Consider the following 18,653-nt stretch of genomic DNA (forward strand, 5'->3'; position numbering starts at 1 on the left):
AGTAATTCTGGTAAATGATGGGTGTGTTTTCAAATTTCTGTTTTACCAGCGATGAGAAACCTTTCTGAAGGGGCAGCACTTGAAGGAACCATACTTTACACCTGTCTTTACATATTGACACTCTGGATGTGTGTCAGTGATTTATTTCAACTCTCCCACTGTCTGGTACTTCTTGCTTGGAATAGACTAACTGGAATCTGGTGGGTCTCTGGCTCTAATTCCCTATCCTTCTTTGGCTGATTGCTCTCTATTCTTATGGAGGAAGTGGCTGTAGTGTTGCTCCCTTGCTATTGCTCAAGACACTTCCAAGGTAGTCATGGAGCACTTTACCTTGAAGGTAAAGGGTGAGTTAGGAAGGGAGTTATTAGAATAGCCAGAAGGAAAGAAGGAAAAGGTAACTTCTCAATGTGACAGAGGGGAATTAACCTTCATTCCTTGCAAATAGTTTCACACCCCTTCCAGCTCTAGGGAGCCAGGATAAGCACACCCAGAGATCAGCTAGTACCCAGAAACTTGACTGGGAATTAGGCCTCCCTTGGTGTATTAGTGTTTAGATGGTATCCTAGGAAACACTTCAATTTGTATCTGAGAGAGCAGGACATGAGCCTCCCCTCCCTTCCACCCAGTGGCAAAATGTACCACAGCTTTCTTGTGTCCCATGTTGCCCACAAACAGATTTCCTTCTCTCGGGTGTCACCCATCAAAATCCCAGAAGGAAAACAACAAAAGCCATAAAAACACCAGACAATTGATTTTACAAGTTTGGGGTATTTTTAATTATTAAGTGAAATTATGTAAAGTGCAAATAAATCAATGTAGTAATTCAGGGAGGGAAAGTGCAGTCCAGGAGTTTGCCACTTTAATTAGCTAGAGGATTAAAATGGTTTTGGAACACCAAAACAACCACATATGAACTCTTTGGTCTTCTTGATGCGTTTTCTTCAAAAGTTTGATGACCTTTTCCCTGTGGAAAAGAAGCACAAAACATAGAGTTTGCATGGAAATGGACAATGCAGGCAACTATGGTTTATTCCTAGAGTTCCTCTAGCATGCCTTGAAGAAGGTCGTGCCTAAAGCAAAGCAAACCTGCCAAGGTTTACCCCATGAGGTCAGTTCTGGTTTTCTTTACTCCTACTGCTGAGTATTTCCTGCCTCCACTGAGGTGTCTCATTGACTTGGTTAACCAGCAGAGTACTGCTCAGTTTCCTGTCAGTAGTCCCACTCACTGAAATCAGAACAAGGGCCACAGAATTTGCTTGGCAATATGCAGCTATGCAGGAAGACAGTGCACCAGGCTGCTGCATGGCTGCCCTGTCGCCTCTTGGTTGCAGTGGACACACCCTACAGAGGGAACATAGTAGATGGAATGTGCAGGACTGATTTTCATGGGTTCATTATACTTCTTTATTTGTGGTGATACAATGAGGTCCTTGAAATCAACAAGAGTAGTGAAACCTGTACCCCAGCTAGTTTTAATTTGAAAATCAAATCTCATCATTAATTTACCATATAACTTCTGAATTCCTTTCTTGTCATCCTCTGAAAGTTTGAAATTTGCTGGGTTCTTGTATCTGTAGATAGGGTACATGAGAGCTTCAGGAACGTTTGAATGAGCAAGTCCCAAAGAATGGCCAAATTCATGAGCAGCAACAAGGAACAAATTAATTTCTGCAACACAAAAGCATAGAAAAGTATGTTAAAGGTACAGCATTTCTATGTCGTAAGCAACAAATCCATGTAGCAGAAGAATTTATATATTTCATTCCCTTGTAATGAAATCTGAGTTTTGAGTAGTTATTAATGAGCTTTCTTATGTAACTATAACATTTTAATAAAAACACTACTTTTGTTCACATGTAGACACTGAGTCTCCTTCCAATTCTGTTTTCAGTCAACCTTATTCCTACAAGCAATTACTTTTACCTTTTCATAATTTATGTAGAAAACAAAGGCTCATAGTCCTCGTTTAGCCTGTGAAAAATGCTTTAAGATATGGCCAGAACAGGCATTATGTAGCTGCTAATGATAATGATACACAAGTACTTATAATTGAAAGGAACAGAAATGTGGGTACTGAAATTGTTAACAAAACACAACAGAAAGCATTTTCCATGTCTGTGTTCTTCTAACATGTACAACGTTTGCCTTTTCCCCTTCATATAAATGTTGACTTTTACCTTGGTTGGTGTCTGACCACTTTTCATCATCATCGAAATGAGCATCTCCACCAATATTATCTCCAGGTGCAAATGCATGAGCTAGTGTGTTACCTCTTCCGTCAAAAGGATATCCATCACCATGCTCTGCATTTGAAAGGAAATAAATGTCATCGCATGGCAGCAGCTGTAGTGTTTAAGCTCAGCAAAATGAACTGTGGTGCCTTTATTTTTTAATTAGTTTTTTTCATTACCAATCCTTGAGAAAAAAAAAAGAAGCCTGCAATAGCACTAAGGTTGCAAGAATGAGGAGTAAAACTTAGGAAACACTCTCCAAACCCATGACTTAAGTTCAGATCTTGCATCTGATAATTCAGGCTGCTGCATGTTTCAGAAAGAGCTGGACATTGGTTCAGTTTGTCAGAAATGTGGGTCTAAGTCAGTAATCAGGGATTATTTCAATACAAATGCTTAACTTGACAATATTAGAGAAGCACTTGAATGCTTTTCAGTGTTGAAAAGTGCTGGGCAAAATTAGTTGTAGATATTTTCACTTGTAGTGATTTTAGTGGAAGAGAATAATTTGGGATAGATAACCATGTTCCTGAAAAGCTCTAGAGAACAAGTCAGCTAACCCTAAACTTGGCATTTATTTTCACTAACCTGAGTCAGTTTAGGTGCAGGCACAAGTTAAAAGTATGGCTGGATTAATGGATTAGCCTGGATCACAAGTGAGCTTCTGAACTGACTCAAGTTGTCATCCACATTTACCACGCTTTGACTTGCACCTTGATACGGTCTTGGAGTGCACCAGTGAGAGTGCTTGTAGAAGAAAATCAACCAGAAGCTTAACACACCTCAACTGCCAAAGACTCTTTAGTCCATGGAATCAGATTAGATCTAGACTAAAATAAACCTGCCTGAATCTAGACTGTGGAAGCTAGATCTTCAGAACCTGCTGGTTTGCTCTACAGATCTGTTCCTGTGAGTTAATACTGTGTGTCAAGGCAAACAGACCTTTGAACATCTAAATTTAGGTGTCTCAATCTGGAGCAGAGTTCTCCCTCTATGCCATGGTTTTAACTCTGAAAGAAGTTTCTAACGGTTTTAGAGGAGTAAAACCACACCATTGCATATGCATTTGGTGGCGTGATAAAGAGAAGATGCGATTTATGCAGGCTTCAAAGTAATTCCAAACTCTTTGTTCTTTCTTAAAGCTGTGGCTGTAAAAAATGCCTGGCTTGACTCAAATATGGCCCACTGAATTTTAGAAAATGGCAGATATTCTCACCACGGCGTGCAAATGCAATCACAATGTCTGCAGTACCAGAGTACAGTCTTCGGAACTGCAGCGGAGTCACGTTACTCCATACCATAAAAGCCCTTTTAATTGCATCATCCACTTTGTTTCGGGGTAGATCAGGTGTATAATTAACAATCCTGGCAGCAAAAGGAAACAGATTCATGTCATTTAGGGTGTGAAGAAAACCCACACAGGTAAAGACAAAGCAACCCCTTGCCCCCTAAAACCTGGAACAGCACTAACTTGTAAGTCAAATGTCTCTTTCCCCATCTTGGAGTTCCAGGAAATGTTTGGTAGTCTGCTATATCAGGGAGTCCACATCTGGGCAGCTTCAGTATTGCTTCTGTTTCTGTGTTTAATTTTCCAGTAACAGTCAGGTGGAAAAACTTCTGCAGTTCTTTAATCCTCTCTTCTAATTTTGGTTTTGGTGTTTTTGTGTGAATTGGGAAAAATCTATCAAGATATGTCTGGAAAAAGAAAAGGAAAATATAAACTAATACACACATCTGTGATCTTTTGGTAACTGTATTTTACATTTGATTGAATTGCCTTGTCCTGCAATCATGGCTAGTTTGAGACATATTTTTTTCTTCCCATTTCAGTTTACCAAACACTGTTCTTTCTGTAGTATAGACTAGCATATGTGAAGAGAACTGCAACAGCAGCAATTACAACACTGTAAGCAAACACAAATTACTGAGCATACAAATCCATAGCCTTCCAATATAGCCTACATAATATTTTTGAGATGTTTTAAAATTTACATGCTTCTCTATTTACCAGCTGGAGTTTAGTGCCTTTTGTGAGCTAGATCTAGAATGTCTAAGTTAGGCAGCAAGTTTAGATCATTTTATATCACCTCGGTAAAACCTGTTATGGTAATGTAAAGTAATATAAGCAGATAGGAAAGTAATGTAGAAAGTGAATTAAAAAAATCAGGTTACTCACAATCAAGTTATTCATGTTGTCCCCCTGTTAACATACCTTTATAGCCTCAAAGGCTGTGTTGTTCCATCTTGCTTCTAATTTTACTGGAAAAGCAAGACTCTCAGGTAGGAGGATGGCAACACAGAGTAGGAGGTATTGCATAGTGCCCCACTTGCCAAGGAGCCTTGCTACAGCAGGGAGGCTTTGACCTTCTGTCTTTCAAGACCACAGCTGAAATGCTTATATAGATCCTGATAGCTTCAAGCAGTGATTGTGACTCATTTTTTTTGGTGGTATTAATGTTATGTCATCACTATTCTAAGAAGTTAAACAAATCTTTCGTTTGGCTTCCCTGTTGATGTCACGTCACAGCTAGCAGCCAGATTTGCCTCTCTCTTTTCATGTTATTCCAGTAGTGAAACCACAGGGTCACAGGGAAGTTCATTTTCTGTAACTTCATCAGTATAGTTACTGTATAATCACTTCTTACTGTGCTTCCCTCAGGTTCCGTATACACAAAGGCACCTTCAAGTTCCTTATACACAAAGGCATCCTGCAGCAGCCTTTTGGTCACACAGCCTGCCTGTATTAGTTGCTGTGGAGGCAGAGATGAGATGGATGGCAATGCTGTCTTACTGACACTGCTGTCATTTTCTAGAGAGCATGCACAGCACTAAGTAATTTTTCTGATTCATATTCTCTTGTGAGGTATCCTGTGCTTTCAGTGGAAGAGGTGTCTGCTGGTTTTACACAGATAAGAACTCTTTAAATGTGCCCTCTAGAAACAGTCGGCAGTGGGAAGCCTTTGTCACTTTCTTCCTAAGTGAAATGGCCTTTCAGGAGAGTCTCTTTACACTGAAGAACTAGATTTAATACATAATTCATAAGAGTGGTTGAAAGCCCTCAGCAAAGAAGAGAGACATAACTTCCTGCTAGGGTAAGCCCTAGCGAACTCTCCTTGGATAGTTTGGAGGGATCTTGTACTGCTGGCTGTACAATGCAATCTGACAGACATCCATAATGCACTGGCAGAGAAAAGTGAAGCTGAGCAAGGCAGCCAACAACCTCCTTTGTTCCCTGACACCAACACTGGTCTCAGTTTCATTTTGCCAAACCCCACTGGAAAAGATATTTTTTGGTGGACTGAAAGCACCAATCCAGAGGTGGCTTGTGTTTTTTTGTCCCAGCTGTGCAATTTTGTGTCCATATTCTCTCTAATCCAAAAGCAAAGGTGCACACATGGAAAAAGACCATAACTGTCACAGTCAGACAGCTTATGTGGGTGTAGCTGAATGTGTCTGAGGGAGGTTGTGAGTTACTAGATGGTACAGCTGAATGTGTCTGAGGGAGGTTGTGAGTTACTAAGTGGAGTCCAATACATGTACTTCTGAGCAATGTGACAAGAAAGACTGATTTTGGAGAGAGACCATCTGTACTACAACACTGCTGAATGACGCAGGAGAGGACATTACACAGCACTGCCCGAAACAGCTGCTAAAGGAGTGCTATTGAAAACAGGTCAGATACCAGCCGTGTGATTGTTTCTGTGCATTTTGGTAGGCTTACAGGAAATCTTTTTTATGTCCAAATTTTAAATCTCGATGAAAAAAAGCTCTTTTATTATTAGGAGCAGGTTCATCTTTTTCTTCCTCAACAACTGATTTTATGTGTGACTGTGGCAGTAAAGTAGGATCTGGGCTAGCGTTTGGATGCCAGGAGATGAGGATGTGTTTAAACCACGTTGAACTCCATGACTCTAGCATGTGGTACTGATTATTTCCTCATAGGCACAAAAGGAATTTGAAAGCCTCCACAGCCCCATTCCAGTTGACACACTGTTGAGCAACTCACATATATCTTGAAGCAGGCTACGGGCAGAACTGGGAAGGAGAGTTTAAACACAAGAGCTTGCTAAGAAATGACAGACGTCATGTTCCATTTGGTTATCTGTTGGAAAATTGCCAACTCCTTAGGGGGGAAAAAACGTTTCAATATACTTTGGGCTTCAATTAAAAGTAAACAAAATGAACAAAAACCCAAAACCCAAAAAACAACCAACCAACCAAATAAAAAAATCCTCCAAGCCCCCCAACCCAACCATTTCCTGTGAAAAGACTTTTCAATTATTTGAACTCAAAATCAGCAGGAATCAATCTAATTATAATGAGGTTAATATCAAAAGGAAACATTGATTGCCTTTTGTATTTAGCTGTATGAATTTTACAGACTTCATCTTTTTGTCTTAATCTTGTGTGCTAGTTTGAAGCAAGCTGGAATGTTTTGGTAGAAGAACTAGATAACGGGCAGTGAAATGAAAAACAATTGTGTCTACTTCTCTCACAGTCACGCTGAGAACTCTGGGAAGAAGAAAGACTTTTTCTCCATTTTTGTTTCTCTCTCTTGCTTTTGCCTTAGACCTGGTCACATCTCATTAACCCTGCTCCTACTAACCTTGCTCCCTAACCTCTTGGCTGCACCTCTCTTCTTCCTGAGAACTGGGGTAAGGTTGAGAGGGCCGGGGGAGGTATTGGGGTGGTTTGAGAGCCCCTCCTGGGGACTCAGGTTTCTGGGAGGGGAGTTGTGCTTTTGTATTGTTTATCCTTTGTATATTTCTGTATATAATTGTATATAACTGTATATATTGTAAATAGCTGCTTGTAAATTTTGCTAGCTGTAAATAAATTGCTTCATCTATATTCCCAGGGTCCCTCTGAGTTAGCTGGGGCAAATTCAAAAGTGTGGGGGGGCGGGGTAACCCCCAAACCATCACATTTTGAATGACAAAATATGTTGTGGGTCAGGAAAAATAATGATGTGACCAAACTTTGTAGTCATATGATTTACACTGAGCAGACAACCCATACTTACGCCAGAGAGTATGGCCTGTGTAGAGGAATTTCAGCAAGGGCAGAAGAAACACTGTTAGAGATATTTAGTAACAGAAGTTGTTTTAGCCACCTAGTGATGTAAAATTCTATTTAGAAGCATCACAACATTGGCACTGAAATGTTTACAGTGCTACATTTCCTGAGGTAAGTAAACCTGCTGTGAGGGAGGATGCTTCATGAAACTCTGTCCTGTACAGAATTCATTGAGAGGCATCAGAGCTTTTGTGAGCTAGTGAAAAGTGCATACATCAAAATGAAGATCTCAGCCTCCTTTGGACACGAGTGGGTTGAAAAAGTGAAGTAGAACTGAATGAGTCAGTGGTGAATGATTACTTTTTCTTGGTCATTTGACTTGGACATGAGGCTCAGATGGAATCTACCTAACCTGAATGCAACCAGCTGTGGAGACTAGAGGGAATGGAGTGAAGCTGGAGATGGGTAGGTTCAGGTGGCACGTGAGGAGGAAGTTCTTCACCATGAGAGTGGTGAGAGCCTGGAATGGGTTGCCCAGGGAGGTGGTTGAGGCCCTGTCCCTGGAGGTGTTTAAGGCCAGGCTGCATGGATCTCTGGCCAGGCTGATCCAGTGTAGGGTGTCCATGCCCATGGTAGGGGGGTTGAAAGTAGATGATCCTTGTGGTCCCTTCCAACCCTGAGTGATTCTATAATTCTATGATTCTATGATAATGCAAGCCACGAGCTCTTCAAATGCCTTTGTGGTTATTATGGGTCTAGGTGGAATGAAGTTATCTTTATTCTTAGCAGCTTCCGTGGTTCTGTGTTTGGATTTGTAGCTACACCAGCATTGTTAACATATCAGTGTCTTGGGTACTAGTGAACAGTGTTTGCACAGCATCAAGGCTTGATCTATTTTACACTCTGCACCCACAAGGTATGGAACAGGCTGGATGGAAAAGAGGCTGAGAGGGGACACAGCTGGAACAGCTGACACAGATTCTCCAGAGGGGTATGCTATATGGCATAATGTCATACTCAGCAATACAATCCTGTGGAGTCAGGGCTGTCTTTTGAGGCAGTCATTGCCTGGAGACTGGTGAGGCTTTGCATTGTTCTCCCCTTCTTTCACTTATTCAACTGTCTGCATCTCAGTCCATGACTTATTCTGTCTTTCGCACTGCTTAGTCTGTCACCCATCCCACTGTGCAAGAGGACTGAGTGAGTAGCTGTGTGGGTGATTAGCTGTTGGCTGTGGTTTACCCACTACAGTGAATATCAAGTGAAAAGAATGGCCAAAAATTCCTGGGAAATGTTTTGTTGGGGTCAGTTGTGAATTATGCAATACTGTATTTAAGTTACTACCAAACTAGATAGACCTGGGTTCTCATGGTCTCCAGGATACCAGATTTGTTTTGTTCTCTAATCTGGTCATTCAATTTGATTAACAAAAGATAAAATTCAAACTCAGCAAATATTTCAGCAGAGCAAAATTATTTTCCATTGTGATTTCTTGAGGCTAAGCTCTGTGAAGCTAAGCCAAATCTGCTCCAAAACCTTCCTAGTGTTTTTCCACAGAATGAGCCTTCATCTGCCTTGTCTCAGCTTCATGTGATGCACTGCTTTTGAGTGCAAAATCGCCTCTGAGCAACACAAATTTGAACTCCCCTTATGGTTGTTGTGGACAGTTTCTCTTGTCTAGGGCCTAGAGTGTAGAAGAATGGACATCTCTGTGGCTTCTGCATTCTGTTTTCATAGATTTGAAAGCTGATTGAAGTTCAACAAGGATAAGTGCAGGGTCTGGGAAGGAATAACAATAACCAGTAGAGGTTGAAGGCTGCCCTGATGGAAAACAACTTCACGGAGAAAGACCTTGGAGTCCTGGGGGACAGCAAGTTCTTCATGGGACAGCAGTGTGCCCTTGTGGCCAAGAGAGCCAATGGCATCCTGGGGTGCATCAGGAAAAGTGTGTCCAGCAGGTCTAGAGAGGTTCTTCTCCCTCTCTACTCTGCCCTGATGAGACCACACCTAGAATACTGTGTCCAGTTTTGGGCTTGTCAGCTCAGGAGAGACAGGGACTTGCTGGAGGGAGTACAGCAGAGAACCACGAGGATGACTGGGGGACTTGAGCATCTTCCCTATGAAGAGAGACTGAGAGACCTGGGGCTGATTAGTCTGGAAAAGAGAAGACTAAGAGATCTCATCAACGTCTATAAATATCTGAGAGGTGAGTGTCAAGTGGATGGGGTCAATCTCTTTTTGGTGCCAGCAGCAATAAAACCAGGTGCAATGGCTACAAATTGGAACATAGAAGATTTCACCTCAAGGTGAGAAGAAACTTCTCTACAGTGAGGGTGACAGAGCCCTGGAACAAACAGGCTGCCTGGAGTGGTTGTGGAGTCTGTTTCTCTGGAGACTTTCAAAACCTGCCTGGATGTGTTCCTGAGCAAATGATCCTGGGTGATCCTGCTTTGAAAGGGAGCTGGACTCATTCTCTGAAGATCCCTTCCAACCTCTGCTGTTATGTGATTCTGTGATTCTGCGATTCTGTGATTTTACTTCTGAAGGGGCTGTCTTCAGTGGAGTCCCTTGGCACTTGGAATCCCGAGCTGCATATCCCTTTATCAGGCAACGTGAAGATAAAAACCTTCAGTCATCCTTGCCTGAGCTCTGAGGTCTTGCCTGCTGGCACTGAGGCAGCCCGTCACTGGAAGGGGGGAACCCAGTTCTTCCCTCCTGTTTGACTGGATCAAGGTGCATTGAGCTATTTCCAAGCAGGATTTACCTCACATCCCACTGCTTTAGGGAAGGAAAGGCCTGAGGATGGGATTAGATGTTCAGATCAGACATTCAGCACAAACAATGTGACAAGAACTAACATATCTAAGCTACAAATATTTAAGCAATCAAACTTAACCTATCTCAACTTGTGGATTCACTATCTTACAGTGTCTAGAATTGCACTGCATTTAATCACTTTGTATGCACAGCAGTTTAATTGGAACATCATGTGGGAAAATGATGAAAATGTGGAGCTAAATTGTTAGAATAGTCATCTTCAGCAATAAACCACAGGAAATGGCATTCCTGTAAATGTTACTTACCTGTGTTAGTTCAGACATCCTCCACTTTTTAATTTGTCTGCATCTTTGGTCAATGATCAGAAGTGTCTCTTTCCTCCAGCTAACAGACACATGGTTGTCTTTGAATTTCTATATACTAATTTGCTTTACTAACTTTTAATTGTAGTTATGAGATATAATCTCTAGGTGCATGCAGTCTTTCCTTCCACCAGAAGAACATGTACAGAGCATGGGGAAGAGAAGAAAGCAGAAGGTCAGTCAGCTGTGTTTCACTGCAGTGCAGACCCAAATCTTGCTGGGCAGGAGCAGTATCATAACCTCCTATAGTCATCTGTCATTTACGAATTCCCTTTTTGCAACTGTCTGTATCCATCTACTTGTAAATATGGTTCAACACTGCCTTTAAAGTCAACAGGCAGTCTAAAGCCCTGTGTAGATCTCGACAAAACCATCCATTCATGTTGGAAACCTTTAACTTAGTACTTCAACTAAAGGCAACCTCAGCATGACTATAATTCTGCAGCAAATCCTCATGATAAGCAGCAGAGTTACATTTAAAACTGATCATGTAATGGTGCTGCAAAGGCAGGCAGAGTAGCTGTGACAGTACTCAGTCTGTCCACACTAAATGCAACCCAAACTAAGGAGCAGTCAATGCCTGAAGCTTTTTCAGATTCATCCTAAGGATCTGCACATGTCCACATATGCTGAGACAGCATGGTGAATTTAGGGTTTGGTGATGACAGAGGACAGGGTTTGAAAGGTGGGATAGACACAGCAAGATCTTGCCTTTGTATGCCTTTACCTGTGTTGAGCCTCATGGACGTGTATAGTCATTGGAAAGTGTTTGGAGAATAAATAATCTTAACCAAAATGTTGTATTGAGCCTGGTGTACAAAGTTCTATTTCTATCAAAATGTTAAAGAGCCCTGAAACACTAGAGAGTTGGTAGACTTCTTCGTAATTTGATGTGCAGTAAAAGACCTACCACCAGAGTTTTATGATTCTGAGTCAACACAAGACCAATGCCAAAGCTTGATTTACCTCATGTGTATTAAGAGACTGTTGACATTAATCTAGGAGGATTGCAAAAACCAAAACCAGCCATATGTGAAGACATAGGTAAAGAATTTTTTTACACCATTGTTTTCTCCTAGAAGTTGCCAGATAAGATCATATTATTGTTTCTATTCAAATGAGTCTTGATTCTGAGCACTGATTCATCGATAGAAGCTGTCTGCTGGGGAGAGAAATCCTCTGGGTAGGAAATGTCCTCTTGTATTCCTCTGATTTTTACTGACTTAAAAACAGTTGGTAAACTTGGTTATACCATTGAGATGTTCTTTCACCCAATATTCTTCCTTGAGCAGATCTGTTTCACACAAAACAAGTCCTGCTGAGTTTTCCAATACCACTAAAAAGCTGCACAACCATATAAGGATTGGCTGCATTTGGATGGCAAAGAGTGAGTCATAACAAAGCCTCACTAAGAGTGGAGAAGTTGTCCACGTAGCTCCTCACCAGCCTGACTGGTTGCTTAACCAAGCCCCATGTGAGTAGCTATTTTCCCCTACATTTATTTGACACTGAAGGGTAGCACTCAGCTTCAGCGCATGCAACTGGATTCCTAAATTCACCTTGCAGCTTGTAACTGCCTATTGATCACAGACTGTCTTAAGGAGCACTTAGCTGAGCAGTCTGTATGTTGCTACTTAAGTTTATGTCCACACCTGAAGTGCACTATTTCCCACCTCAGAGACAGTCATCCTTAGTTATATATGTATATAAGTCTTACTGCACATTTCAATAGTACTCCTGACTCCTTGATGCATTTATCCCACTTATCTGCACAGAACTGTGAGGAGAAATGCAATCAGATACAGACACGAGAACTCTTAATTTTTCTCTCTAATGATAAATATATAATTTAAAGGTAGGAAATTTACCATTAAAAATATTTGTCTCATTAAAACAGTATAAGAATTCTTACATCCTTGTCTGAAGGAGATCCATAGAGAATGGGAGCACCTCTCAGCTCTTTTTATTTGCAGTTTCTTTTTTATAGTCTAGTATTTTACTTTTCCATCCTGCCTGCTTTCATACATTTAAGTTTGTGGTTTTTTTGTTTTCCTTCTCTCTGCATCTGTTTCCTAAATTACATAAAATTTACTAACCTGTTAGAGCTACTTCCAGCCAGGCAATATTTGACACTCTTGTAAGAGTGTAATAGATATACAGATATATAGACTTGATGGAGTTACAACTGATTATAATAGAAGTTTGACAGTGTCTAATTTGTACAAAGGCTAATAAATACATTAATATACACACATAAAAACCCAACTTTGTTGTTTATTAAAAAAAAACGACAACAAACAAAATAAAGTCTAAATGCTGTTTAATTTCTTGCAATGCAACCTCCTGCCTTTTCTAAGGCAATAACCTCAGACAAAACATTACTCAAGTGAAGCCCTGCCCTAGTTCCCCTCTTCTTTATTCTAAGAAATTAATTTTCCTTTGTTTTTGCCCTCCTGAGAACCCTACAAGCCAGAAGCAGGAAGCACGGGAGACATCTAAACCAAGCTGTAGGCAGATGGTGCATTGGGTTTAGTGGCAAGGTTTTAGTAATGGTGAGTCTGCAGGGTTGGTCTCTACGAGAAGACATCAGGAGCTGCCCCTTTGTCAGATGCATCTAGTTCTGGCAGGTTCCAATAAATCTGTTGCTGCCCAAAGCTGAGCCCATCAGTGATGCTGGTGGTGCCTCTGTTAAGAGGACACTGCACAGCAGTCACCAAAGTCTGTATCTATATTGAGGAGTATATGTATGTCTGTATTAAGGAGTAAGGTGGACATGGAAGATGCAACAGTGGATATTGAGGCTCAGGCACCTATGTGGGAGGGAGCTCTTCTAGTCCAACTGAGGTGTGGTCCAGCAGGCTCTGTCTTCCAGAGGGGCAGTGTACTTTTGGCTCAGTACTATCTGAAAGAAACACAGCTGATCCCAGTGTGAATCTGAATGCAATCAGTGCACGTGGCTGGGAGTTTGGGTTTGGAAACACACACCTGGTCTGGAGTGAAACGCTCCTGGAGGCACATCCCACACCCCGGCCTTTAAAAAGCAACTTGACATCATTCTGTTGTCTCCAGGGAAAACTATCCCTGCCAAGTGATTATGGCTGATCACAGGTCAGGAACAATAGGCTTTTGTGTATTTTAATCCTTGATCATCCTGCGCGTTAACGTCTAACAAAAGAAGATTGGAACTTAAAGGCAGACTCTCCAGTAAAAAAAATATAGATTTACTGTAAGTAGTGTTTGCATTTTCACAAAATGCAAATTTATTTTTTTGGGAAACTAGCCTAGAGGTTTTGTTTTATTGGGTTTTGCCTTTTTTTTTTTTTTTTTTTTCAAATGAACATCCCTTTGTAGTAAGAATTAATCTGTCATGATATCCTGTCTGAAAGGTGACAGAGCTGGTGAAAGGCCTGGAGCACAAACCCTGTGAGGAGAGGCTGAGGGAGCTGGGGCTGTTTAGCCTGGAGAAGAGCAGGCTCAGGGGTGACCTCATTGCTGTCTACAGCTACCTGAAGGGAGGCTGTAGCCAGGTGGGGGTTGGCCTCTTCTGCCAGGCAATCAGCAACAGAAGAAGGGGACACAGTCTCAAGTTGTGCTGGGGGAGGTTTAGGCTGGATGTTAGGAGGAAGCTGTTGGCAGAGAGAGTGATTTGCCATTGGAATGTGCTGCCCAGGGAGGTGGTGGAGGCACCATCCCTGGAGGTGTTCAAGAAAAGCCTGGATGAGGCATTTAGTGCCATGGTCTAGTTGACTGGCTAGGGCTGGGTGCTAAGTTGGACTTGATGATCTTGGAAGTCTCTTCCAAATTCACTGATTCTGTGATTCTATGAATACAATCTGCCCCATCCTGCTGTTGCTCTGGCTTGCGCTGGAGGTACTTGTCATTTGTTTCTCTGCAAAGGGTGGAAGGAGACTGACTCCATTCCACTAGTAACAGGTCAGTGACCATACCATGAGGCAAAAACACTGATCAAAACTCAGTATGTTTTGCACAGTTTCAGTACAGCTGGTTTTCTGTAGTGTTCAATTCATTTAAACTCATCAGGTATGTACAGCAAAACCAGAGGTGTTGCACTAGGGATATGCTCTGTCTATCTCACAGAAGTACTTTCACCTGTACTGGCTTTCAGATTTATAGTGCTGTAGATTATGAAAGCTTCCCAAATTATGAGAAAAAAAAATAGTCACTTCAATAATATGAATGTTCTGTCAAGGAAGAGTGGCTTTTGTTGCACATAATGTAAGCAATAGGTCCAGATCTTAAAAGAGAATATGCAGATCTTTAAAGAGCATATGCACCATGCCTTTGATGACACCAGTTTTTGTAGACTTAGAAATCTTTGTCCTTACCTTATTATCATAGTTCCTTGTGAAGGAATAAACAAATTGTATTCTATTTCACTCAAGCTGCCCTGAGTGAGAGGTTGTGGAGTTTCCTTCTCTGGAGATTTCCAAACCCTGCCTGTACATGTTCCTGTGCAATGTTTCTGTGTAACCTGATCTAGGCAAACCTGCTTTAGCAGGGGTTGGACTAGGTGATATATGGAGGTCCCCTCCAGCCCCTACCATTCTGTGATTCTGTGAGTGAAACCTCTAACAGCAGTTAAAGTAATTGCAAAAGTATGTGAGTGGGAGTTAGGTTCAGGTTTGCCATATCTGCCTCAGGTTCATCAAACCCCACCCCAATCAAAAACTGCAGCAGAGAACAACTCTAGAGCTGCTCACCAAGCCAAATTTGTTGGCATTCTTCCACAAAAGCAATGTTGACATGCTTGCACTACAGGTCCTGCAGCTGAATATTTGGATCAATGTTTGATCAATTGTTTTTATGCCAGTTGACAGTATTCTCTGTTGGACCCAGTGTACTGCTGGTCTGTTATATATCTCACAGCATCTTTTATATGTCTGCAGAATTTGAGTCTCTTGTAGTGAGACATTTTGCATTTCTTATTTTATTTCTACATTTTAAGAAAAGAATTTATGTGGACCTTATTTCTTTCTGACTTTGTCTCCTGATATGAACTTAAGCTGAAGAGAAACAAATCTGAAAGCAGACAACATGATTACTTGCTTATTTGTCTTATGCAGAACGCATACATGTTAGCAGGCTGTCCACCCCACAGGGGTGACAGGAACTCAAAGTACTCGAGTTGCCCAGCTTATTCTTTTGCATGGAGTAAAGAAAGGGGTTTTCATGTCAGCATCCCGCACAGGCTGGCACAAAGGAAGCTAAAATCCGTGGAGGGCAACATCTCTCTTCCTGAGGTTTTGCCTAGTAAACGATTGTTTATTAAGTGCCAATTCAGGATAAACATACGGACACACCAGTTGCTTGTGGGCTAGGTAAGGGACTAATATTAGACATAAGAATTCACAGACATAAGCAAAACCCAAACCTCCCACCAACCGAAAGAAGATGATAAAAACTATTTCAAATACTGTAGTTAGGAAACAAATTCAAACAAGCCATTTCATGTGAACTAATAGCATCACAGATAGAAGCAGGAAAGCCTTCTGGAATGTGCAGGTGCACATTAAATCAGACTGTGATATCACCGAAGTTGGAAACACATCATTTGAACTCGGAGACCTACTTTGTTTAGGGTGCAGTTTCAAAGGAATTCAAACTGTACGCTGTGGTTTTGGTTAAATATAACACATTGCCATGCAGGATGAGGAACTAGTTAATGGTTGATCACAAGGTGAATGGAAGTAAAAGAAAAATTGATTTCTTCTTCTGAAAAAGGCAAATATCATCTTCAAAGTAAAACAAATGAAATCACCATTCTGCTCTCCCAAGTGTTGATACATCCCCAAGGAGAGTTTTGCGCATGGTTTTGTGCATCTTGCCTTCAGATGGGTGGGAAGTGACTGAAGGGAGCCGCAAGAATGTTACTAAAACCTAGCTTTGGTGGGAAGGTTCAAGACAATGGAGTTGACAAGTCTATAGAAGAGAGGGTTGAAGAAAGACCTTGTACCACTCCACAGCTACATAGATCACAGTGGCAAAGGGGAAAGAAGTGTCTGCTTTGGATAGAATTATCATAGCAGGAGAAATGCTCTAACACCAGGATAATTAAGGTCGCGGTAGATTGCTTGGTGAGGCTTCAGATTCTGCATTACAGTAAACCTTTAAGAATAGCACTCACTCATCTACCACTCTCCTTGGAGAAATGGAGCTGTATTTCAAAGTGCCATTTGGCCACTTTGGAGAGGACAGGAGCAGAATAACCAGAATTCCAGGCTAGATTAGTGATATAAAAGCCAGTGAAGGATTTTTCAGGCACGATCTTGTTTGAGTAAACATCTGTTGCATTGCATCATTTTCTTGCAGCACCAAAGGTGCTAGTATACCAAAAGAGTTAATGTAAAACATAAACATGCTCAGTTGCATTTATGCAAATGAGTGCTCAGTACTCAGATCAACAACTGTAGGCTGAGAGTGTTCTTTTGATGCCTCTGGATGGTAACATCCAGGAAAGACTTCTTCCTTTCTATTCCAGGAAAGACTTCTTCCTTTCTATGGTTGTCTGCATGGTCTTGAGGGTCAGACAAAAATGTAAGTGAAACCTAGGGAAAAAAAATGTTTATTTCATTTTGCTTGCTCATAATTTCTGTGAAGTATGTGTAAGACTGTGAACATTGTTGAGTTTAAGAGAATAGACATGCTAGACCATAGCCAGCATTGATTTTCTGGACCACAGACCAATGTGAAGGCAATGGAAATGGTTGAAAAACATCTGCTTATCCTTCTTTGTGCTCTGCAGTAATGACTGCAGGGCATTAATGGTCTTAGCAGGCTCTGTTTGTCATTTTATGACTCTAGAGCTGTTGTGAAATAACCATGACTTTGTTTCAAGCATAATGGAAGTAATTTACAGGCAAAATTGATATCTGACTGCTGGAGCCAGTCACTGCATTCTGCAAAGTTGTGTCAAAATACTACACTTTAAAGCCTTTTCTTTTGGTTCAACATCATATTTGTTAACCCTCTCCTCTTTCAAATGCTGCACGTTCTGTGTTTTTAATCCAAGGGAATCCAAGGGATTTCTCTACTTTAATGTACTTTGTGGGTTTCATCAAAAATGAATGAAAATGTGTATAGGTTTTGTCCTTGAGAGAACTGGATCTCATGGAAACAGCTGATTCAAGTAAGCAGGCTGTAAGATTTCCATACTATGACTTATTAGCAAATCAGCACAGGGATTTTAATACCATTCACTTCATTTTTGTCTTCAGACTCTGTCTCAAACTAAATGGACTCTTTGGTTTGGAATCATTCACATATGGCTGGGAATGCTCCTGCAGTATTGAAGAGAGTTCCAAAGTGCTGATGGCTTTCAGGCGAGGTTTATGCACATCTGACCTGCAGAATCAGATCACAGAGGTGTGAAAAGCTTTTTTTAATGATTAAAAAAAAAAACAAAACAAAACAAGGACTAGTATTGCTGAAGGACATTAATATATTCCACTTCCTTATACTTACTGGGTTCTTTTCAGGCCTCAGCAAATGATTAATCCAATTTTAGACTGGAATCAATATTATTAAACTGTATTAAAGGCTAGGTGAGAAGCTCAGCCATTCACACGAGCTTCACTTCAGTGCAACTTGCAGCTTACAACTTGCCATACTAGGGTTGTATTTTACCTAAGGGTAGAATAGAAAGAGTAGAATTCCCCTGAGCTGAAAAGTTTCTAAATTGTCAACAAGTCCAATGGAATGGTTAAATTCATGAGCTATTGCTTCCTGCTGAACAAATCATATCCTAACAAAAGAAAAAGTATCTGTTAGGTCCAACATCAAGTCTAGTTTAGTATTCACATGAAGCTTTGTTTGACAAATGAATAATGTCAGTCTTCTTGTGATGGTTTGGGTGTTCCTCACCCCCCCACACTTCAGAAATCACCCAGACTGGGCTCAGTCAGCTCTGGAATATGAATGAAGCTTGTATTTACAGCTGGCACAATATACAAGCAGATATTTACAGTAGATACAGTTATAGACAGAAATATACAAGGTAAAAGGTAATACAGAAACACAACTCCCCTCCCAGAAACCTGAATCCCCAGGAGGGGCTCTCAACCACCCCTGCACCTTCCCCCTGCCCCTCTCAACCTTACCCCAGTCCCAAGGAAGAATAGAGTTTCAGCCAGGGGGGTAGGAAGCAAAGTGGATTAGTTCAAAATGGAGGCTGAGGTTAGAGAGATGCAGCTCAGGCAGCAGCCCAAGTGAGAGTGGTTATCTATGTTTTTATTTCTTGTTCCTATAG

The 18,653-nt window shown here is 41.2% G+C and overlaps 1 protein-coding gene and 1 long non-coding RNA gene across 2 annotated transcripts; one reads left to right on the forward strand and one right to left on the reverse strand.

Annotated features, from left to right (window-relative positions):
* Window positions 1-832: 832 nt before the first annotated feature.
* On the reverse strand, window positions 833-4,548 carry MMP7 (matrix metallopeptidase 7). The gene is made up of 6 exons (XM_064140645.1): window positions 4,444-4,548; window positions 3,703-3,926; window positions 3,448-3,596; window positions 2,178-2,303; window positions 1,507-1,668; window positions 833-964 (listed from the first exon to the last, which is right to left on the reverse strand). Exons 1-6 carry the CDS (start codon window positions 4,546-4,548, stop codon window positions 942-944), a joined length of 789 nt encoding a protein of 262 aa, XP_063996715.1. The 3' UTR covers window positions 833-941.
* Window positions 4,549-13,467: 8,919 nt separating this feature from the next.
* Window positions 13,468-17,764, forward strand: LOC135173621 (uncharacterized). The gene is made up of 3 exons (XR_010301392.1): window positions 13,468-13,613; window positions 16,887-16,942; window positions 17,623-17,764. It is a non-coding gene; the product is annotated as an uncharacterized LOC135173621 (long non-coding RNA).
* Window positions 17,765-18,653: the final 889 nt, after the last annotated feature.

This window comes from Pogoniulus pusillus, chromosome 3 (genome assembly GCF_015220805.1).
Source record: "Pogoniulus pusillus isolate bPogPus1 chromosome 3, bPogPus1.pri, whole genome shotgun sequence".
Taxonomy (NCBI): domain Eukaryota; kingdom Metazoa; phylum Chordata; class Aves; order Piciformes; family Lybiidae; genus Pogoniulus; species Pogoniulus pusillus.

Bases quoted from the DNA above. Each gene is read 5' to 3' on its own strand.
- MMP7 (XM_064140645.1), bottom strand. From the start codon at position 4,548: ATGCAATACCTCCTACTCTGTGTTGCCATCCTCCTACCTGAGAGTCTT. The intron at 3,597-3,702 runs GTTAGTGCTGTT...TTTTGCTGCCAG, and splicing joins AAGAGACATTTGACTTACAA to GATTGTTAATTATACACCTG. The intron at 2,304-3,447 runs GTGAGAATATCT...TTTCAAATGCAG, and splicing joins GATTGCATTTGCACGCCGTG to AGCATGGTGATGGATATCCT.